Source organism: Scaptodrosophila lebanonensis, unplaced genomic scaffold, assembly GCF_003285725.1.
Source record: "Scaptodrosophila lebanonensis strain 11010-0011.00,11010-0021.00 unplaced genomic scaffold, SlebRS2 tig00000001-arrow-pilon, whole genome shotgun sequence".
Taxonomy (NCBI): domain Eukaryota; kingdom Metazoa; phylum Arthropoda; class Insecta; order Diptera; family Drosophilidae; genus Scaptodrosophila; species Scaptodrosophila lebanonensis.
Genome location: NW_022060529.1, coordinates 7956500 through 7980279, shown reverse-complemented (window position 1 = coordinate 7980279; position 23780 = coordinate 7956500). Strand labels below are relative to the sequence as shown.

At 37.0% G+C, this 23780-nt stretch overlaps 2 protein-coding genes across 4 annotated transcripts; one reads left to right on the top strand and one right to left on the bottom strand.

Moving 5' to 3' along the window:
- Positions 1-326: 326 nt before the first annotated feature.
- LOC115627651 (E3 ubiquitin-protein ligase RNF25) lies at positions 327-1928 on the bottom strand. Of its 2 annotated transcripts, none has more exons than XM_030523395.1 (3): positions 1818-1928; positions 1689-1757; positions 327-1587 (listed from the first exon to the last, which is right to left on the bottom strand). In XM_030523395.1, the coding sequence occupies exons 1-3, from the start codon at positions 1823-1825 to the stop codon at positions 516-518; spliced, it is 1149 nt and encodes a 382-aa protein (XP_030379255.1). In that variant the 5' UTR covers positions 1826-1928; the 3' UTR covers positions 327-515. The 2 variants fall into 2 exon arrangements, with proteins under 2 accessions (XP_030379255.1, XP_030379262.1); XM_030523402.1 differs by having other exon boundaries at positions 1814-1842.
- A 698-nt stretch (positions 1929-2626) lies between these two features.
- LOC115632937 (sodium-dependent neutral amino acid transporter B(0)AT3) lies at positions 2627-23356 on the top strand. Of its 2 annotated transcripts, XR_003996308.1 has the most exons (11): positions 2627-2883; positions 14097-14401; positions 15909-16141; positions 16211-16788; positions 17174-17321; positions 17925-18286; positions 18355-18517; positions 18582-18785; positions 19085-19153; positions 19359-20156; positions 20574-20709. XR_003996308.1 is itself a non-coding variant. In XM_030530235.1 (9 exons), exons 2-9 carry the CDS (start codon positions 14131-14133, stop codon positions 20802-20804), a joined length of 2190 nt encoding a protein of 729 aa, XP_030386095.1. In that variant the 5' UTR covers positions 2634-2883; positions 14097-14130; the 3' UTR covers positions 20805-23356. The 2 variants fall into 2 exon arrangements, 1 of the variants encoding a protein (XP_030386095.1); XM_030530235.1 differs by lacking the exons at positions 19085-19153; positions 19359-20156 and having other exon boundaries at positions 2634-2883; positions 20574-23356.
- The last annotated feature ends 424 nt before the right edge of the window (positions 23357-23780 follow it).

The window sequence follows — 23780 nt, the reverse complement described above, 5'->3', positions numbered from 1 at the left end:
AGCGCTGCCAAATTGTGCTGCTCTTCTCGTTCTTATTCGTATTTTTTCATATACATTTAAGTTCTTAAAAATATCAACATCGTTGACAAATCGCTATGTTTGGCGACTTTGCCTCAAGTCTTTTGTAAACAATTACAAATTACACATATAGAACTAAAGTAATAATTCGAAATTAGCTACTCACTTCATTTTAAAGGCTAATGCTAACTAAATACAAACACAAAATGCCGGCAGCTGGTACTCCTCCGTCTACTCCTGCCGGATAAAACTAAGCGTAGCTTGTGCGTAAATAAAGATGCGCCATAAATTAAGTTCACAGAAACGAGTGCATTATAAATTAAAAGTAAATGTAAGTTCTTTCTTGTTGGGGGCAGAAGATTCATTGTGTATTAGCAACATGGCAGCGCTGATCGCACATCATTTGGTAGTTGGAATTGTTGTATTCGAAGCGCGACCACAGGCCCACATGCTGACCTTGTGCATTGGGAAGCGCTGACCGACCCCGAGCGCCATTGTCACCTGGCATGGGCAATGCCAGCAGCCTGAGCCTTCGGCTGCTTAACAGTTGTGGGATTCGAGTTGGAATTAGAGTTGCTGGTGGCTGTTCCAGCGCCATTTGTATTGTTAGTGGAGCTGCCTTGGGCAACCTCACGTTCCATGCGATGATGACGATCGTGGCCATGATGATGATGACGGCGGCCGCCGCGATAGTGTCGTCGATTGTGATGCTGATAGTTGTTGTTGGTCGGCTCGGGCATAATGCGCTGAGTCTCCTGCACAACCGGCGAAAAGGTGCTGCTCACCACTGCCTTGGTGTTGGTGCTGCTAGTGGCCTCCTGCGATGGTGTAGCCAACTTTTTAGCAGCTTCGGCCTCCTCGCGCAAACGGCGACGGCGTACATCCTCCTCGGTTTCTATAGATATGACAGTGGAGGTCTCAGCTTCCACATCGATAATAGCCCCTCGACTCTTTTGCTGCAAATATAGCTGGGACATCCTGTGCTGCATTTCGCGCAACTCGCGCGTCACTTTGAAATCGGGCGCATTCTCAAGCTCCGACGGCGGCATGGCACACTTAAGGCTGTCCGATTCGTCGGCGATGTGCTCCCGGCAGACGGGACACAGCGCTTGAAATGGATCGGCCGTCTTCTGGAGCCAAGCGGGCAGCTTGTCGTACTCCTCCTGATAGTTGCGACGCAAGGCGTTCAGATGACGCGCTAGACAGTAGCTATGCAAGTAGTGAAAGCACTCAGTGCGCGTGAACTCATCGCCCTCGCAAAATCCATACAGACATATGACGCACTGGCCGCTGGGCAAGTTGCTACCGGTCAAATGTTCGCGCACCACCTCGATCAGATCAAAGACAACCGGAAAACCAAGCGACTCCTGAATTTTCATATTGCAGGCGCTACGTATGGCTTCTAGGCGTGCATCATCCAGGCCGCGCGGCCGCAGCAACTTAAACGTGGGGCTTACATCCGGATACCCGGTTGGAGGCAGCACCTGCAGAGTCACACAAATGTATTGCTGTTCCTCTTCCTCACCACTCAGGGGCAGCACAGTGGTTTCAATGATGTCGACGGCGCCGCTGCCACGAATACCACGTTTTTGTTAGCACAATATATATATGTATATACATGTATATGTATGCATGTACTTGAAAATACAGATTTTCAATATCGGCCTTACCTGGCGTTTCGCACGATACGTACATCGTCCATCAAAATTGCTTCTAGACTTGCTACTTCGTCTTCCAAGCTGGGAATAAATGTATTCTGGCATTTGTTTCAGTTATGGTATTGACCGGTTTTTACTTACGCGTCCATTTCGGCTTATTGCAACGTACACTTTTCGAGTATTTCCAGAATTAAAGTGACAATTTTAAAAATCGATGACAAAAAATTTTGTGAAACAACAACAAAACGTTGCCATTCACACATACGTTAGCTATTCACAGTGCTCGTTGAATACGATGCTATTGTGAACAAACAGTGTTGCCACACGCTTGTGCAGAAAATGAAATTGCATTGAATTTGAAATTAGTAAATGGCGGTAAAGCAAGCACAAAGAGAAATGAAAAATAAATCAAATTACTGTCCAACTGATATTTAAAAATTTCAATGTGTTTAAATACCCTTTCCAGTTATGCTGTTGGCCTCACCTTACATTTTTGTGTTCATTTCAACCACCAATAGTAAAGCTCTTTTCAACCCCCTTGGAACCACGTGCTACGCTTAGCTTTAAAGCCTGTGCGCCTGCTGGCCTCCTTTCACACACACACACACAGACACAAACGGCAATCAATGAAAGTGAAGCTATCTAAAACTGTCTACGCATACGTGTGTATGTATGTAAAGTATGTACATACATATATGTGTGTATAACGTTGCTAAAAATTGTTATACCTTTAGCCGCATGTCCTGTCCAGCACAAAATCTTCCTGTATATGTGTGTGCCTACACAAACCCAAAGTTTAGTGCGTCGTGTGCGCGAGTGTCAGCGAATATGAATTTATTTTCACCACAGCACACTGTGAGAGCTTCCCACATTGGTATCAGAGCTCCCTCGAATCAGTTTGCAACGGAAAGCACAAATCAACGGTCGTGAAAATTCGAGCAAAGCTCCACGAAAACGCAAAATAATCGTTTAACGAATTTCAGTTTTAGTGTTTTTGGATAACAACAGAAACTGAAACTGAATAGAGTGCATTCAACAAAAAGAATAAATAAACAACATTCTCGTTTCATTCAAATTTTTCGAAAAGTTTAAAAGTTCAAAACGACGCGCTTCCTCCTTTGTGTCTGTGTGAAAAATCCGCCCTTAAAACCAGTAGCAGCAGCCCAAGTAGCAGCAGCGACCCAAAGCTAACCCAAGTCAAAAGTTGGTACGTTGCTTGGGTTCTTAGTGAAAAAATGAAATATATATAAATTGGAAAAATAAGGGACAACGACGTATGCTGTGTGTGAGCGCGCGCTCACACAGACACACATGCGCAAAGTCCTGCACATGTACATATATAGATATACATTTACATATGTATCTATGTAGATACAAATATGCAATGCACGTGCTCCTGCTATAGAGACAATAGTTGTTCGATTTAAATCGACGAATCAAGGGTTTCGAAAATAATGTAAATTCCAGATAATGTACTTTGTAGATGTTTAAGCATGTTTCTTTATTTTGTTGTCGTTCTGCATTTTCGCTAAAGCAAACGTCAAAATCGAAGCTAGCTGCACAACAAAGCAATGCGCAAATGGATCAACAAGAATAGCAAATATTTTACATGTAAATTATTTGCCAAGTTCGCACGTCGCGGCGACTTCAACGTAAATATGTAACCTAAACGATATGGGAATGCAGTGTTCTGTCAAAAAAAAAAAAAAAAAACAAGAAGCGGGCACGTGATTTATGAAAATATAATATAACAACCGTAATATTTCATATAATACCTCAATTTTATGCAAAAGGTTTTCCGTCTTCTTTAAATATTTGATCATTTCCTTGTTGTGCCAAAATTGTTAGCATTAATATTTTAAAACATTTCAAATACCTTAGGGCAGAGTTTAAAAATCTCCCTAAGCTTTTTGAGCATTTTCGTTTGCTCTCCCACACACACATACACACACACACACATGCATGTACAACGAATCTACTTATATACGTTCTCTTTTGCTAGCCTTATGTGGCAAAGGAAAATTGCATTGAGGCTGGCAATGGCATTGGTTGGGGGCTGCTTGCTCGGGCCAAAAAGCTTAGCTCTGTCCAATTGGATTTGTAGACGCCGCAACAACAACAACTAAAACGACAGAGACAATAACAACCATTTTGACACCGTGCCAAAATTAAAAAAGGACGCCAAAAATAAGAAATGAACTTCGTGCTTGTCTGATTGCATTCTGGCCATGGCAAACGAATTGGCGGCATATGGCATGCATCCTCAGTATATAGCTGATCTGATCTATATGGGTTAGAGTGAGAGCGAAAGTACATAACTGCTCACTTACCTATAGAAATACATGTTTTAAATAAGTGTTGTATTCGCCTGTCGGCATCATCTTTGTATATGATATTCCACTAGCGACTGCCAAGTAGCGCCAGCAAAATAGTTTTCAACTTTTTTGTGAGCAATTTCTGTCAAGCTGTTAGCCCCAAGCAAACGAATTCAATTGTTTATACAGCTCATACTTCATAATGCACATAATACAGCTAATTACATTAAAGTGAATGCTTTCACAAGTTTAAAGTTACGAAACATTCCCTTTTACGCAAAAAACAGCTAAGGTACGGTAAGCTGCTAATTGTTATAAAATTGCTGGATAGTCCCTAGATGAAGCCATAGAGATGGGAATATTTTGAAAATAATGATTGGAATTAGCATCTATTTAACATTTCTGCATACATTTCAATTGCTTATCCAAATAAAATGTTCATATTTTTTATTGGATAATTACTATTATTATTATTATCATCGGGTTTATTATTATTAGATAATTTATTTAAAGAAAGAAGAATTACTTTGATTTTAGGGATTTCGGATTATGGAAGAACAAATACAATTTTATAAAATTTATAATCTAAATTAAAAAAATAGTTACCAATGATATTATTATTATTATTTGGAAAGAGGCTCACGAAAGAGAAAGGAAACGAAAAAGTATAGATGACTGTAAATAAATGTTTTAAATTTGAAAGACAAAGGGTACAATAACAATAACAACTAGCGCTTCCGCTTTAATGTAGTTTCGATTCGTTTATTTCTCACTTACTCCTTACTCTAGGGTTTCTAAAACACACCGAACATCAACATTCGTTCGAACGAAAAATGTTTCCCATGTGCCAATTCCTAGCAACTTCGAGTCCCCCACAAAAACTTTCCACTGCATATAGAGGTGTACTGCTGCTTAACCCACATCAGCTGTATTTATTTACATAATAAACAGAAAACAAACTTCCTTTTTATTTTTGTTGTTGTCGTTATCAAACCAAGGCAAAATATGCGTAAACAAAAACAATGCAGATGGGAGAATGGAAGCGGGGAGCCGAAGGCAGCGTCAAGTGCCAAGCACTGAGGACACAAGAGCTAGACCATAGCAAAATTTTTCCAGGCACCAAAGTGGTTCATATTACGCCCAATGTAGCAAAAGAAAAAAAATGCAGCCAAAGCCGATGCCAAGGCCAGTAATTGTTCATGTACTACCAATATATATACACATACATATATATGTATATATTCGGCGCCAAAATTCGTGTTGGCGCCAAGCGCCGACACAATCAATTACTTTTGTGCATGGCACGCCTTTAAATTTTGCCAAACTAAAGCAACTGAATGGAAATTTATAAATAATTAGCAAAACTATCGAAGCTATGGATGTATTATTCGAATTTATTGATGGTCCCATATATAGCCTCAGTATTTTAAATTATGCCATAGGAATGATTTGAAGAATTACAGATATTTAAGTAGAAAGGTTGTAGTGGAAAAATGACGTTACAGGCTATTTAATAGTCGGGCTGGTATGACTTTAACATTCCACTTGTTTCGGTTGAAAACATTTACTGATTAGCCTGACATACTAAATTTTTAATTTAATTTATAGTTCTTCGGATTGATAATCATCATCTTACCTGATTCTGTGAAAATTAGCTATTTAATACTAAAGCCATTCCAATTTTCAACAGTTATATATTTAAATCATCGACACATTTTCCATACGGACTGCCTAAAGAAAATCCACATTCGTTATAAATTAAAAACACAATACCGTCATCATAACTAATGTTTTTAAAAAATTGCTCTTTTGATTTAAGATAAACAATGAAAGTTCTTTGTTCAATCATACCCTAAAAAAATTATATGTATGAAATGAGAGCTCAATTTATTTTGTTAATTCTATCTGGATCTATATTTTGTGCATCTGAGCTCTGGTTATACTTGAATACTTATTAAAAGTCTTTTATTGTATTTATTTCAAAAAAAAATGAGGACAAAATTTGGTAAAAAGTTCTACTAGTCACATATAGAGTGACTTTTTCTTACTTTCAATGATTGATTAACGATTTTAAACTTTTGTTCTTCTCCCAAAACCATCGATAGTTGCAAAAAGTGGAGCCACATCAATAGTTGTGCATCTATACTATCACATATCGTTTGACTGCCTAATTAAAATGAATTATATAGCGGAAATAGTTCTCATTTTACGCAACTTAAAATTTTAAATTTAGTTTATCTCTAACTTGACGTCTATGAGGTATTGAAGAATAAGAGAAATCGAGTGAAATGTGAATGATTTTTGGATTGAAAACAGACTTGGCTGTACACACTATGTATGTGTAGAAAGCTAATTTTACTAATTGATATTTATGAAATGCCAAATGGGGAGACGGACAAAAATAGTTGCAATTTTTATTATTGGCAAGCTAGTTGTTTACAAATCTCATAAGATATATCGGCAAAGCCCCAAATGCTTCCGAATAAACGGGCGCACAAACGTATCTACATCTATATAAATTGAAATAACACTATGCTGGTGTGTGACGAATAGCCGTGCAAATAAATCGCAATAGCAATATATCGGAATTGCATGACTTACATACGAATAAATTGCAGACTTTCTTACCTCTTTTACTATATTTGTTATCGATTTGACTTGAAACACGCAAACTTATAGCTTGATAATATATGGGGGGCTGCCCTATTTCCATTAACCCCCTTTATTGTTGCTGCTATTGATGATATTTTTGTGTAGTGGATTAACAATTCATTTAAATATAAATTGACATTAAGCTGGTGCAAAGCTTTCAAGAAACTCCTCTATCCTCAATAGCTGGCAATTTACAACAAAAAGGTTGTTCTTTTTCTGCACCCTTCATTCAAATAGAGGGCATATACATAAGTTTTCCGATTTTTTAATGTTAATAATAAAAAGTTCTAAAAATGGATCAAATATTTGATTATTTTTGCGAATAATTTATCTGACTATAATAAAAAGAATAAATTATCTTACTATAAAAAAGAAAATATAAATTAAAAAAACTATTTTCACGGAATAACTAATAGTTTCTATATTTGTCAGCGGATTTACATCGGTAGAAAGTATATACAAAGCATTGTTAATTTTTCAAAATCCGTGCGTAAATTATAAATTGCAAGTTTGTTGAAATTTGTACGCTAGTGTAATTTGTGTTGATTTGGGATTTGCTCAATATAAAACCAATTTTTCACTATCTTTGCAGCAATTATTAGATATAACTATTATCTCAAACGTGCTGCTGATCACATTACCATTCGAGCAAATATTGCTATCAAATATTTGCCACAAAAAATTGTACCACAGGTTCTATTTGCATTATTGGGATACTTTTTATTCGAATTGTTTCTTTTTCATTGAAGTATGAATTATCCATTATATTGCAAATTTAATCGAATTGATTGCTAAAGCATTTCATATTAGAGTAAAGAGGGAAACTTCGTAGGGCCCAGCGCTGTCAGCTTAACCCAACATTAGTCCTTCCTTTTACTTTTGAATAATATTCGCACAACGCAATTTTGTTTATCCTTTGGCAGCTTTTTAATTCGAGTGTGAGCGCACCGAAAATTTCAACACATAGAAAGTGAGCAGCACACGAAGCTTTACTTCCACACACACACCAAATACCTATATACATATATACATAAGCGCACATACTCGTATGTATGCGTATTTGCATGTATGTGTGTGTGCTTAGGTAGCGCACACTGCTTTTTGTTTTAAGGGTATATTTCCATTCATTTAAAATTTATTTTTGTGCCCAGTCAGTGGCTGGTAGCAAAAGGTGTTTTGTGGCACAAAATGCTGCTCTTGCTTGGATCGGTTATATAAGCAGCAACAAGCTCGAATGCGAACACGAGATTGAAGCAAATTAGACAAAGATTTTGTTTGATATTATCGAGCTGGCCGTGAATAAGTGGAAATTTGAATTATTTCACACATATTAATATACATACTCTACCCGCATATATATACAAGTAATTTCGGCAGCAAAACAGCTCTAAATTCAATTAGTAGCAGTACTCGTAATTGAAAGATATTTAATTTCAGATGTATCGTAGGTCCTTTGAAAGCATACACCTTTTTTAATTGAATACTAACTTATTAACATTACCACTTACGTACGAAATTTGACTGGGTTGAATTTGATTTTAGAGAGGCCTTAACTTGAACTTAATTAAGGCAGCTTGCAGAGTTTCTTTGAAGTACCAGAAATGAAAAACAAATACAAAATTATTGCTGTGTATTGTTCTTATTTTTTAGAGAATTTTAAGAACTCCTACAAATACTATTTTTGTTCTCAAATAGATAATGGTGTTTATATTTAATGCAATTATTATATTTTATTCGATTACACTTTTTTAAAATGAAAGCATAGCAATATCTAAAATATCTTAATTAAATAATAACTGATAATCATTAGCCCTTGTTATAGGAAGTTTTGCTGGAATTTAATTGAACTTTAAGCAGGGATTTTTGTTCGGTAAAATCATCCGTTTTATATCGGTAAATTAATTAAATGTTACAGCATTCATTACCGAATTGATAGCTTCATTAATTTTGCCGCACATGCCTCTTCTTATTAACAAATTCTGACAGTTGTTGTTACAATCAATTAGCAATACAGTCAGCTAAGGTTACGGCCACAAGCAAGTCCATTAGGAAGTAATAAAAACAAAAACTACATACATTTTCTTAGATACAAGTAGTAGCCTCTGATCATTACAGGCTCCCAGCCATTGTTGAGTTAGTTTCGCAATAGCGAATTATTTAAGCATCGAATTTCAAGCGAACGAGTATCTACTTATAGTCGAGCACAGAGCCTCGACTATATAGTTAAGGGCAATACATTGTGCGCAAGGACGACGTGGAATGAGAAAATGTCAGCTTGAGCTTTATTTAGAAATAGGCAGTGGGTGCGTGTTGTGTGCTAGGTGTTGGGTGGTGTGAGGCTGCTATTTGTACAAACTGCGTCGCAAAAGGCAGCACCAACGACTAGCGACAAGAACAAGAACAACAATTGCAATGAGAACTATAATGGACCCAAGCGTCAACCACTCAAACGCCGCAATCACAGGACTTTTATTTTCACACACAGGTTTACGTAACATAAATTGGATTGTGTAATCAACAGACAAATAGCCGGGCGCAAGCAAAGAACAAACAATGCAAAGAAGCAAGCGATGATGACGACAATAATGACGATGATGATGTTGGTGGTTGTGTAGCTAGTTGAAAAGGACGAGCTATCGCCAATTGTGATATAGTGTGTGTGTGTGTGAGTGTGGTCAGACAAGTGACTTTTAATGCACGACGCGTGAGCCTTTTGATTATTGTAGTTATTTATTTGTGCTCTAGTTGTATCTGCAAGATACTTTTTATTGCAATTCCATGCATGTGCAGCAACGGCCAGACCATGAAAGCAGTTTATTGGAAATGCACACATGTGTAGCCAATCATAAAACTGCAATTTGCAGTGCAAGACACAACAAAAAAATGCACTATGTATTTCTCAAATAAATATTTATAATTGACGTTTGAGGCATTTCATGGAAATGAATGCACACACACACACACACACACACACACACACACACACACACACACACACATGCATATATTGGATAAAACTAAATACGCAGTAGAGCGCATGCAGCCTGGGCCTTCGAGACAGTGGCAGCAGCTACAAAGACGTCACAGCATATTACGTATACGCAATGTTAGGCAAATGCACATTAACGCACATATACATACATATATACATTTATATGTATTTATATACGACGCGTATTCGAAGAGAGGGAGAGACGAAAATATGAAATATACAATTATACTAACAACAAAAAAGGCAGTTGTGCGGGTGTGCAGACAAACGAAAGGTCGCCATCAATGAAGCAAGGATGCGAAAATAAGAAGGCAAAAGCTCACCCAAAGCTCTCTTTCGCTCTGCACGCGCTCTCTGTGTGGTGAGTTGCTGCTTCTTACCGCACAGCTGCTTGGCCATGCGCCTTCTCCTTCGCGCCCTCTCTTTTACTCTCACACTCCCCATCTCTCTACTTCCCTCTCACTCTTATAGGTGTGCGCTTGTTGGCACTTCCTTTATGGCCGCTCTTTATGTGCCAGTTGGACGCCGATGCTGGCGACACTTTACTACGTCAGCACTGCGAGACGAGCCTCCATGGTAGTTCGCCGCAGCAAGTAAATAACAATACATGCATGTGTGCACATGTATGTACACACGTTTATATATATGTATGTGTGTGTAGGTATATATTGTAGCCTTTTCAACACATACATAGTTGTTTGTGATGTGTGTGTTTTGGGCGCACATTTTGGCTGCTTTCTCAATTCGTTTGCAATGACCTTCTGCAGTAGCAACAACAAAAACAACAACAGCTACAGCAGTAAAAGCAAGAATAACAAAAACAACAAAAGAAGACAAACAACAACAACAAACTGCGCCAACAGCTTGAGCGCGACACACTTTACAACAAGGTTCAGGGTTCAGGCACGTATTTTATATATAAAAGAACGTGATACGGCCTGAGAGGTGAACGGTTGAGAGGGGGGATGTTAAGGATATGATTCTCTGTAGCCATGGCCCAGTTCAGTGACTTCTAAACTGTCGTTCTGCCACGTTTATTGCGCGCGTCAAGATTATACTTGTATGTGCGTTGCTTGGGGCTTTGCATTTTAATTCATTTCCTGCATACGTTCACATGTCCTTAAACACATACTTACTTACATACATATATACATTCATATATTGTGTGCGTGTGTGTGTGTGTAGGGCATTGCTGCGGCCTTTGGTAGTTTAATTAGTTACGACCTTTTGATGCCATGGAAAGTTTTCCTTCATTTTTGGCAACTTTCTTTTTGGGTGTGTGTGAGCTTTGCGGTAAAATTGTTGATGGCTGACGATTAAACAAACAGTAAGCTGGCATTTGGGTCAACTAAAGTATATAGTCAGCAATTGTTGAGAGGTAAGGAAGTGTGAAAATGAATAACTACACTCGGGGAAAAAAACCTAAAAATTGTTGACGAATTTTGTATGGGTAGAGAGAACAAGAACAAGTACAATTTTGCCTTGAATTCCCCGCTGGGTTTTATAAATTTGTGGGCTAAACTATTGTATTTAAATTGTTATTCATCATTGACAGCAGCAATATTTTGATTTGTATCCATAGTGGAAAATATCAATATATATTTATATTTTTTATTTTTCTATTTATTTTTTATTATTTTTATGTTGAGAATTGGCCTGTAACTATGGCTATAAAATGGCAGTTTGAATTTTTTTGTATAATTTTAGGACTGCAAGTAGTTCTAAATCATGTTTATGCGATGATGCTAGGGCCGGTCTTCGAGGCAAGTTTCTTTGTCACATTGTGGAATTTCGGCTAGCTCGTCTATCTATACTTTAAAAAAGTTTGCAAGAGGGCTTCAAACCCACGTTAGTCCTGTTGGCATCCCAAGATTCGCAAAGAACACAAGGCACTTAAACTAAGCCGTTCTTAAGTATTTAAATATTTAAAAAATGTACCTTAATTAAGGGATTAAGGATTGTGTACTTGAAACAAGTTCGTTCATGGCTCAAGTACGAAAATTCGTGCTCTTTCTCTGAGTGTAACGGTGTAGGCCTTCTACAGAATTAACTTGATCGCACGTAAGGAGTTTGTTATGACTTCAAGAAATGATAACCTTAAGGAATTATTAAGATAAAGAATGGTCGAAGCACGAAGATGTCGCTGCGCTTGAGCAAGCCTGACACGCATAGCTGTGTTAAGCTGCTTCTCGATGCTAGGTGAGCTTAATATTCATTTAATTTTATCGGTGTTTCATGAAACTTAAGATTTAGATGCAACCGTGACAGCTTGCATGTTAATTAAAGAAATTCAAATGAAAGACGCAATTTATAATCCAAATTGAAGTGAGTATGAAAACCGTTACAACTTCTGTCCAAGAAATCATAGAGATTAATGCTTAAGATTATTTTTCATTTCCATTAAGCCCAGGCCCAATAACAGAACTTGTTAGCTTGTGGGTAGCTAAATTGTTTTCCAAAGAAAATAAGTAGATATCTTAATGATACTAAAATACTAATAAAAAACTTTCAGAAAATACAATTTTTTACTGTTGACTTTAGTCTTTTTCTAGTTTTAGTTTACTAAATTCTTGGTTTGTTTTAAACCTAGTGCCATTAGGTATGAAATTTCCATCAGACATATCGGACCTCCTTATTAGAACGTACTACTATATGGTTATTTTGTTATTTTCAAATGCAAGGCAAGGCACTAAAAGCTTGTCTTCTTGCATGGACATTCATGTACGTTCTGGTATGTTAATACACTACCAAATTATATGTTTGCTAATATAATTACAAATGATGGCAGGGCATATTATGAAAATTTCCATAAAAGTCGCTGACGAGAACATGAAAAGTCAGACTAATGGCTGATAATTAAGGCACAAATTGAGTTACTTTTTGGGCACTTTCATATAAATAACAGTAAACACACATACACATATAAACTGCCAGTAGCGACAACCACTTGATGGCAGACTCAAGGACAACCGCAAAACTGACTACAGGCTCATATAAAATTTGCAAGTAGCACTTGTTCCCGGCTCTGTGTGTGTCGCACACTTACAAATTGCCAGCAGTGTACAGTCTTATACGTATGTATGTATGTAGCGTGTCCTTATCGATCAAACAGCTATATATGAACTATGAACAATGTGAAAAACAGCAAAAGCTATCCAAATTGGCAACAACATGTCTGGTAATCAGTGGGCGAAGTGTGTGGGTCGTAGAATCTCCTTCAAAGTACGAACAATCAAACAAACAATGTGAATAAATAAATATTTTTAGAAAAGTAAGGCCATATTGAACTGTTGCATAATGAGAAAATTATATATTCCAGAATATTATCAGTAGAGTATACTATTGAAAAAAAGAGAAAAACATTCCAGTAAATAAATTGGGCCGACTTTTTAAACGATTTCTGTTTGACAGTTTTAAAGTTTATAGATGCTGAACAATTACAATATAGTCAAGTCATTTACATTTAAGTCTTATTGAATAATGTCATGGCCCTTTACTTGACCTGTATGCACCTTATTAACAATTTGTACCTTTATTTGGAGTAGAAATGCAATTTCATGACTTTTCATCGTGCCTTGATAAGTTACTTATTCGGTTGCAGTTTCAAATTGAGTCAGTTTATTCATTTAGTCGATAGCTTTTGCTTTTGAAGGTTAGCCTTACTAAGGTAAGCTGGCCCGCTAATCTTAAATTGGAAATATATATATAAATATCTAAAAAATGTTTACTGCCATTAAGGGTGTTACGAGCGGGGTGCAATGACTCCTCGTCGACGTAATTGGAGGTGCGCTCCTGAGGTCAATGAGCTGTACAAGTAAATTGTATTTTGATGTAATAAAATATTTTTGAAGTCAAATAATTACAATTGAACTATTTAAGCCAATTTTTCGATTCCTAGGGGTTCAGGTAGACCAAATCTGGAAATTGTATAGTAATTTAAAAACAACGAATTTTATTAATCAGATTGTTGATTTTCATTTAAAGACATTTCAATACACTTTTGATCGCTTTTTAATTGGACTATTATTTTGTAAAATTCACATATTTATTGAACATTGAAGTTAGATTATTGTCAACGATATGAACAAAAATGTAAGTTAACTACAAATAGATGAAGTTTTATTATAAACACGTGACACTGTTCCTCTTCCTCTCAATTTTTTCTGAAACAAACATACGAACACCTGTTCGCTTAAGCGCAAATGGGAAATGGAAAATTTATAAATTCTTTAAAAAAGTATTACAAGTTTCACTACGATAATTAAATGTAGTTATGAAATTGTTGCTGGTAACTGAAGGTTTATTTTGTAATGTACGTTTTTTTTAAAACAGGAGATCAACTGGATGTTCTTCTCCGATAAAGATTGTTTATCAACAGCTTGGATTGGGTTTGGTTGATTCTTGAATTAATGTGTTTATAGGATGCTCTCAGTCATTTCTACTATGATTTTCTTGTTTCAGAGCTCGAAGCCGAGGCGGCTAACCTCAGGCGTTGATGGCAGCCACCAAAATTATCGATGCACCGCGCAACGGTCACGAAATGGCGCCACTGAACACGAGGGCGCGCGGGGATGGCACCCATGGTGTGACCATTGTACTGACCGCACCGCAACGTAACTCAGTGCAATCGGTGGATATACCGGGCGGTGAACCGGAACGTGCCGCATGGAGTGGTAAAATGCAATTCTTTCTCAGCATTATAGGCTACTCTGTGGGTCTGGGTAACATCTGGCGATTTCCGTACCTGTGCCAACAGAATGGTGGCGGTAAGTAATGCTTTCAGTGACGTCCCCCTCAAGCAGCCCCCAGCTCCTCATGTCTTGGAATGTGCGAAAACACTTCTGGTCTGGTGGGGTCTGGAATTACAAGCGACGACTCTCGAATGACGCCCCAAGTTCAGTGACAAGCAAAATGTGCAAATTGTTGCAGTTTTGCGTCGATTTTTTCGCTTGTGCCCGCCAATAAAGTCTGCATACATATGCACATATTGGCGGCACCGATCCCACCTCCGTACCCCTGTTTTGACCGATAAACGAAACCCCATGGGCCTAGCCTAGCTCAGTCATCACCTGACGCCGTTGCCACCGCCCCGATAACGTTAATTACTTTAGCTGCAGCTGTTTGACGGCACTGTGCCTCACCTGCCCCCACGCCCCGTCTCACCATTTACCTGCCGCTCATATTGACTGCAGTCTCAGTATATTGTTCGTATCCAATATCATGTGTGTGCTTCATGGCTAATCAAATGTGCAGCTTTTGACAATATTACATTATGAGATTTAATGTGCGCTAATTGCTGTGCTTGGTCTTACAGAGGCTTACTGTTTTTGCAGCATATAGATTATATTATTGTAGGGTACATTTTGTGTCTATGTATGTGTCAGCTAGCACTGCCGGAAGGGTTTAATTGTGAACCTCACCAATTGCCGTTTGACGGGTGACAATGTTCTATCAACCACTCATAAGTAGTACATAGGTTGGAGGGTCCTACAACAAGTAAGCGCTGCTAGAAATTTAATATTGGAAACTAATTTGTATTCTAAACTCATAGCAATACTTTTGCACTTAGAAGTTAGAAATCCAGCAGTTATACTATACTATATACTAGGCTAGGCAACAAATTCAGCACTGATTTGTATGAATCTTTGAATTATTGTGAGCCATCATACACATCATACATCATACAGTTAGTATACCTATGTAAGTTGGCTACAAAAAATACTGATCTTGCATTTGTGGTGGCTTTTATATGGCCGGCTATATGCGGCTTTATATAACCGTATGTTTTATAATAAACTTGATCGGCGCATATGTAAGATAAGTTTGCATGCCAAGATTAGTGTATCTAACACGAATTAAATGATACAGATAGACGATCGTGGTAGTATTGCGTATGACGATCATGAATGTGCCCAATAGCACATGAGATCTGACACGCTCCTGTAATATATAGTATGTGCTCGCACATAACGAAATTTATAATGTGCTTTGTCACACTTCATAAACAGAGCATATCAAACTAATTCGAGTTTATAAACATGAAATGTCATGAACACTTTTATAGAAGATGTTGAACGACCCTCGTCAAATGACATAAAAAAGCGCCATGCAGCCACGCACATTGATAGACAAAGCCACCCCGTCCTAATTAAATTACGGCCCCATAATGCAAATGTATTCTGGACTGTCTGAATAATTGATTTTGAGTCACTCAACTCTGCTTGGGGCCTCATAGGAGTAAACTCATATCTGTACCCTCTCTATGCCCCACAGGTGCATTTCTGATACCATTCATGATTATGCTAATACTCGAGGGCATCCCGCTCTTTCTCATCGAGCTGGGTATTGGCCAACGTATGCGATTGGGTGCTCTGGGCGTCTGGAATACAATACATCCCTGGCTGGGTGGCATTGGCATTTCATCCTGCATTGTGACCCTCTTTGTCGCGCTCTACTACAATGTGATAATCACGTGGGTGTTCTACTATCTTTTCAATAGTTTTCGTGTAAGTATACAATTGAAAATGTTACCAGCCGTCGATCCCATCTTAATACAAGTAACATGTTCTCCAAAGTACCCACTGCCCTGGTCCACCTGCCCAACAAACAGTAGCGGCTTCGAACTAGAGGAATGCGCCAAGTCGTCGGAGACCACGTATTTCTGGTATCGGACTACCCTAGATGCTGCACCGTCTATGGATGAGCCTGGCGGCCTGAAATGGTGGATTGTGCTCTGCCTTATGCTGTCCTGGACCGTTGTCTTCTTCATTGTCATGAAGGGTATACAGAGTTCGGGCAAAGTTGTCTACTTCACCTCTCTCTTCCCCTACATTGTGCTCACCATTTTCTTTATACGTGGCATCACGTTGCGTGGAGCTGGCGCCGGACTCATGCACATGTATACACCGAAGGTGGAGAAACTGTTGGAGCCGACGGTGTGGCTGGATGCAGCCACGCAGGTCTTCTACTCCTTTGGACTGGCCTTTGGCTCACTGATTGCCTTCGGCAGCTACAACACGCCCAAGAACAACTGCGTCCGGGATGTGCTGCTCGTTTCCGTTTGCAATGCAATAACCGCTATTTACGCCAGTGTCGTCATCTTTGCCATTCTCGGATTTAAGGCAACCGTCAATGTGGACCGCTGTGTGGCGGGGTGAGTATTTGTCGGCTTGCATCGTCGCTTGGGTGCGTTCAAGCCACGCCACGCTACACCACACCACCAGTTGTAACCGGCACGAGGCGGCCAGCGGGCCTTTGTATCAATGGCGATGGCTACGGCTACGGCTTTCAGTCCGCCTGTCCGCTCTTGTTTATGTTCATTGATACGCAAATCGATACGCGGTCGTGTCTATCAATTTGTTTCAATTAATGGGCGCTGCACAGGTTTCAGCGACCAAGCCATCGCTTGAGTTATTGACAATTGCTCTTGAACTATTTATAAACATCGGGTCATTGTGTACTGTGCCGGTTAGAGTTGGGTTTGGTGCAGTTTAAGCCACTTACTTAACAAATATCCAACAAAAATGTTCATCTCACAGCAACATCGAAAAACTCGTTAAGCACTCTCTACTACCATTCAAGAATGCCACCACTGAAGAATACGAATCCGTCATGCAAACAATTAATAGCACAGAGCACACCGCCCTCAAGCTGGGTGAATGCAGTCTGTCCAACGAGTTGGATAATGTAAGTAGGATCGTTCATACTATGTTTTTCTTTTTTTTTTTTAGTGATATTTGTAAATATATATATTGAGTTGACCCACCATTTCATTCCCGTAAATGTGGAAGAGTATTTTATTTTGACAAGAAAAATAAAATGTTTGGTGAAACCACTACAGCTCTGAGTAAATTAATTTCAATTATTTTAATATTTGACTTCGTAAATTAAGAAATTTATATTTTTAAATATTTCCAAGAAAATCAAGAGTGCTAAGAATTAAGAATTAATTAGTTTGCTGTATATTTTCAAAAAAAAAAAGAAAATAACAAATTAACAAAATTATTTTTAACTTCGGTTTGATAAGAAACATTAATCCCAAAAAATGTAAACATAAATGAAGTTATTTAACGCTTTGGAGAACATTTTAGCAAAAGTAGAAAAGTGTTCAGCATTTTTTTTGGTTTTGCGAATTGACTTGCTCTTTAGCCACGCGACAATTTTAAATTAAGTTGAAGAGACTACACTTACGGAATTTGACACTGCAGGAATACAAATAAATAAATAATCGTTCAATGTTTATTTAGATTATTAAATTATAATTGTATTAAAACAAGATTGTTTTTGTAGGCAGCCGAGGGTACTGGTTTGGCATTTATTGTCTTTACCCAAGCAATTGTCGAGCTGCCGGGCGCACCGTTTTGGGCGGTGCTCTTCTTCACCATGTTGTTGTCGCTTGGCTTGGGCTCACAAATCGGCATACTCGAGGGCATGCTGTGCACGCTCTTTGACATAGACATCATCAAGCGGGTTAAGAAACAACACGTCACTGGTGTGGTATGTCTTTTCTGCTTTACTGTCGGTTTCATATTCTGTACAGGTGCCGGAGAGTATTGGCTAAAGATGTTCGACTCATTTGCCGGTACCATAGGTTTGGTTGTAGTCGCGTTAATGGAAATGATTGCTGTCATCTTCATATATGGCCACGAGCGGTAAGTAACTAGTACTCTGACAATTGAATTCGAAGACTAGATATCTGCCCAATCTTCAAAAATTGTAGCTTTACGGAGGACATTTACCAGATGACTGGCTACAGACCTGGCCTTTATTGGCAGATGACCTGGCGTTATATTGGACCGGTGATTATGGTCTGTATCTTGGCGTCGTCGGTCGTCTTTATGGTTATACGTAATCCCACGTATGGCGCCTGGAATGCAGAACGGGCAAGTTTGAAGATGCTGTCCTGGAATTGATTATATTACTGATTTGTACATGTGTCTTAAACAGGGCGTCGTCGAGCAAAAGGACTATCCCAATTGGGTTATGGGAATTGCCTTGTCTATGATATTGGCCGGCGTACTGCCCATGCCGATTGTGTTCCTAATGCGCAGCTTCCAGTGCCTGAAAGTGGACTTGGACATACACCAGGGCTCAATTCGGCGCAACGAGACGACTGCTTCTACTAAGGAAATGATTGACAATGATGATGATGTAAGTGAAGATCACTTTATGGTACATTCAAATAAGTTATTGTTCTATACCTATATCGACATTGGGCTGACATTTTATATAGAGCCTAAGGGATTTGTTGTGTTGTTTGTTTGTTTGATTTGAAATTGAACCTAGGCTATAAGTCGAAAGTCTTCTTTTATATGTAAATGTAACTAATTGTGTCTTTCTCTCACTTAATAACCCAAAAACATCCTACCACAATCATTTTTGCTACTCTGCTTCAATTTGAAAACCGTTTACAAAAACCTTTTCACGCTCATGCGCTCAATGTCGTTCAGATTATGAGTCCGGATATGCCACCGCAGCATTCATTAGCGGCGACACGCTTCACAATTGGAGACTTTGAAGTAAGTTGGATGTTGTCCCGCACACAGCCGTTGATGCAATCACATTCTCACTTAGCTCGACCAGAAGTACAAAATGCTAATCACACAATTCTCCTCTTTTCTCTCTGTGTCTCTTTCTCTATATATATATATTTCTCTTCATCCATCCATTTTTCATGCTTTGCCCAAAACCTACATAAACATAATAAATGATTTTAATAATTAGAATTAGACACACAAAACGCCACTAAATCATTAAAAGTAACGCGCCAAGATTTAAAAGCGGCTGCATATATATAAAGCTAACTCAAAAACATAATCGAATAAGCATTAAAAAGAAACTGAAAACTAAGCATAGCCATGTGTCAATGATTACCTCTGCAAAAAATAAAAAATGTAGGAAAACGCCCATGCATGGCCTTACACTCGAGTAAAAACTAATAACAAAATTCTCACGCGTCCGTTAAACAGCCATTTAAGCTGCCAATAAACCAATAATGCTCACACCAACACTCACATACATACACACACACAGAGCTATTAACATGCTTATGTGTAACTAGACAAAAATATAAAAACACTAACTTTGTATTTAATAAAACGCACAGAAATATGTTTAGCAAGAAATTAAGTGTCGGCGCCTTCTTTACATATTGAAAGAAAACTTACTAGAAAAGAGAAATCCGAAAAGATAACAATTATTTACCAACAATTATTTTAGTGTAAGCAAAAAAAGGTATTATGTATTAGCAAACACTTATTCATAGACTAAATTATAAATAAATAAGGCGGTTAATGTACACAAAATAAGGTATTACAAATACGAGTACGTTAGACCTACATACATATGCTCGAATCGAATGCTCAACTTATTTGTGTGTGTGTAGCTGTGTAAGGATTGTTTTTGAACAAAGATTGGCAGGCATTAGGGTTTGTTGAACATGGCGTATGCGTAATATAATAAATGTCTTGGCTAAATTGGCAAATTGCGGAAACTTTAGCAGGCTGCTAAGCCCGATTTCAGGTAAGGTAACTATAACTAAATCTGTAGATAAAATTCCTTTCGTGTTATTCTGTTAATTTAGTATGTTTAACTAAACTTACTTTTGAATATATGTATATTGGTTTTTTCTGTGTTTATTGAACTATTTCGTTGAAGACATAGCTTTTGTTTAATTTCATAAAGCGCCCTCTGTTGGCCGTGTATGCTTATATAAAGCTTGCGGTCTATAAAAGCTTCATGTTAGTTAACAGAGCACTGTGGCTGTAAAGTTTTGTGAAATGTTCACATTTGAAATTTTAATACCGTGCTGCGTTGTTATATATATACTAGTATGTATTATTAATTTGAATGAGTTAATGTATGATATTGAATGTATGAAGTGAATTATATCCGATGAAAAGCACCCTATTTACATTATCAAACCTCTATGCAATGCAGGACGACGAAGACGATGAGAATGACTTTAGCGGGCCAGCATTGGGTGGACACGTGAAGACTCAGAGCGATTACTCAGACGATGATGATGAGGAGGATAAGCCGATGACCATGCGTATGATGATGATGCGTCCCTCGGCAACAACAACGACGAAAATGGCCAACAATCATCTAAATGTGCCAACAAGCAAAAAGCAAAACAAAAACTTCAAAATGGATGCATATGATGTGTAGATAAGCCGAGAGAACGGAAATGGAAGGGAGAGGTAATGAAGCAAAAACAAAAGAAAACAAACATTAAATTTAGGTACGGTATGCAAAAATATTTTCAATTTAAAAAATGCGAAAAGCGTAAAAGATTAGTATTTTAAAAACATTCATTTCAAACGTTAAGTTTTAAGGAAATAATTGAAGAATTAATCAAATTAAATAATATATTAAATATAAAACACTAAATTAATGTCGAAATGAGGAAATACTATTAAGTACAATCTACATACCTATACTTATGACACACTAATGAACTACTTACAACAAATCTTTGCATGTATAATGAGCTAAAACTGAACTAAATTGGGGTTCAAGCAATGCTAAGAATTCAACCTACGTATAAACATTATTTAGTTCAAATGCTTTAAGCTTATCCGTAACATATTGGTACCAGAAACCAACCAAAAAAACCCAAAAAAATAAACAAACTATATATGTACATATATGTATGTACTGTATTCAAATGTATTTTATGAAAGCTACAGATATGCCCGTTATGTTAACTAGTTAATGCCAGATCTAAGTTTAAAATGCTTTGTAGCTATAAAATGTAGTCGAGCGCATTTCCATGAGTTTAACTCAATCTATAAACACTTAACACACTATACATATAAATCATGTCAAGAGATAACAATTAACAATTTCATATACTACATATAATTTGCCTGCGATTCGTTCATACATGCAAATAATTCAAAATTTCTAAATAAATAATAAATAATGCAGCAAAATAAAAATTACCCCAAACTAATAAATGTTCAAACTCGCTTTACAAACCAAATTAAAAATAACAGAATCAAACCAAAAAGAAAAGGAAATGTATTTAATAACACATACGAGTAATAAAATTAACAATGTTACGATGAATATGTAATCTGGTTAATATTCGAGAAAGTATATATTTGACATTAACACTTATTACATAACGTTTAGGAATTAAGGATTTGAAAATCTTACACACTATTATTTTGTAACTAATGAGAAAGGTCACTCTCTATTTTAATTATAGGCGTACACGAAAAAATAACACACAATTAAACGAGAAATTATTTAACAAAAGGAAACAACCAAAAATGTAAAAGTGTGATATTCTATATAATATCTTGGAATATTGTTTTAGTTCGAATATTCGTTAACTCCTTTTTTTTGGAACCAAAGAATTTCAGCCACTTTATTCAATTATTTCTGTGCAGCTCTTTAACTTCTTGAAAACTCAATATATCTATATGTCTTGATTAAGTTCAGCTCCATAGAACCAATTTTTTTTTTGCTTACGAAATTTCAATACTAAAACACTGAAAAGTGTTTTATTATATTAAACACAAAAAACTGCTGTGAATAGTTTTAGTGGTTGTATGTAAAACTCTAATGGGAATAAAATACAAATTCTAATATAATACTAGTTATAAGTCCCGTGCATAAATATTTTAACAAACTAATGAAATGATTTATTAACCGAAAGTTATGCAAATTGGAAGGGAAATACGCAAAGATACGCAAATGTCCTAACACTGCAGTTTTTATAAGTACTCCTATATATGAAAAGTTCGGTTTCTGACTCATAACACTTTACATTTAATTCAGAAATCCAGAGTAATGGATACACAACTTGGTTTTTTTAAAATATTATTTTTAATTGTTTTCTATCTGGAAAATTCAAGCAGACGGCAAACGTTGAAGACAATAAGACATACTTATTAAAAACAAAAAACAAAGAAATAACTGATGCCATTTTTTGAGCAAGAACTTTAGAAATTTTAGCAGTTGACGTATTGAAGTGAAGATTTTTGCAAAGCTCAGAGCAGACTGTGCCAGTTTTTATAAACATAGACATACTCGTGCAAAATGTACAGTTTTGGGTATTCAGTTATTATCCTAACGCGAAAATATCATTTTGATAGATGTACCTTGGCAGGAGCAGCAATTGAAAGGGAACTTTGAAACAGGTCATCGTTGGGATTTTTGCATATTTGATAAGCCAGCATGTAGACAGAGCCTAGCAGTTGTTTTATATATGTTTTATGTTAAGTATATATACATATATGTATACATAGTTATATGATACTGTTGTCGAAATCACGCACTAGGCTAAACAATACATATTTATATAAATAATACTGTATGTACATATACAAGTACATACATATGTACAGCATAAGTCTGTTGTTCAGATCTTTCATACCCATAGTCAGAAAGTCCTCGCAAATAGCAGGCCACAACCAAAAGAAAAAAACACACCCACAACCATTGAAACCAAATAAATACAAATATAGTAACATAGATCAAAACGGATTGAAAAAGTTTACTCGACCGCCCTAAATACTTGCATCTATTTGTAAGCTATAAATACATATTGTATATCAATTACTGTACGAGTAGTAGTGTTAAACAACCTAAACGAAATGGACTCGTGTAAATTAAATTGTATTAAACGATTATGGCGAAATACCTATATGTGTATGTATGAATTATGTATTATTATATATATATATGCAGGTAATTATTATAAATAAAGATATTAAAAAATAGAGCGTTAAGTTGAAAGAAAGAAAACTAAACAAAAAACAAATCCAGTTTGTGTTTCCTTTTTACTAATTTCGTGCCACTATGCGTCCATGATGCGGTCATGTGTTTAATCTTAATCTCATTCAGCCCACCGGACCACAGCCCGCGACACACAGATGCAGGGGACAGTCAAATTTATTGGCTTTTGATTCAGACACACCCAAACAAACATGAATTATGTTATCAACGGCTTGATATGGTGAGCATCAGTAGAGGGGCATAGGCCGATTAGGAAATTTCTTATCGCGCCATGCGACCCTCGTTTCCAAGATTTACTCTCAGGCAAGGAATTCAAATAGCTTGTATTTGGCAAATATAATTGACAAAATACAAGTAGAAACGAATAAACAACAGCAGTTGACCGAGGAATATTAT

Coding starts and splice junctions, on each gene's coding strand:
- LOC115632937 (XM_030530235.1), top strand. CDS start 14,131: ATGGCAGCCACCAAAATTATCGATGCACCGCGCAACGGTCACGAAATG. Junction 14,402..15,908: donor GTGCCAACAGAATGGTGGCG/GTAAGTAATGCT, acceptor TATGCCCCACAG/GTGCATTTCTGATACCATTC. Junction 16,789..17,173: donor GTGGACCGCTGTGTGGCGGG/GTGAGTATTTGT, acceptor TTCATCTCACAG/CAACATCGAAAAACTCGTTA.
- LOC115627651 (XM_030523395.1), bottom strand. Junction 1,588..1,688: donor CGTATCGTGCGAAACGCCAG/GTAAGGCCGATA, acceptor TATTCGTGGCAG/CGGCGCCGTCGACATCATTG.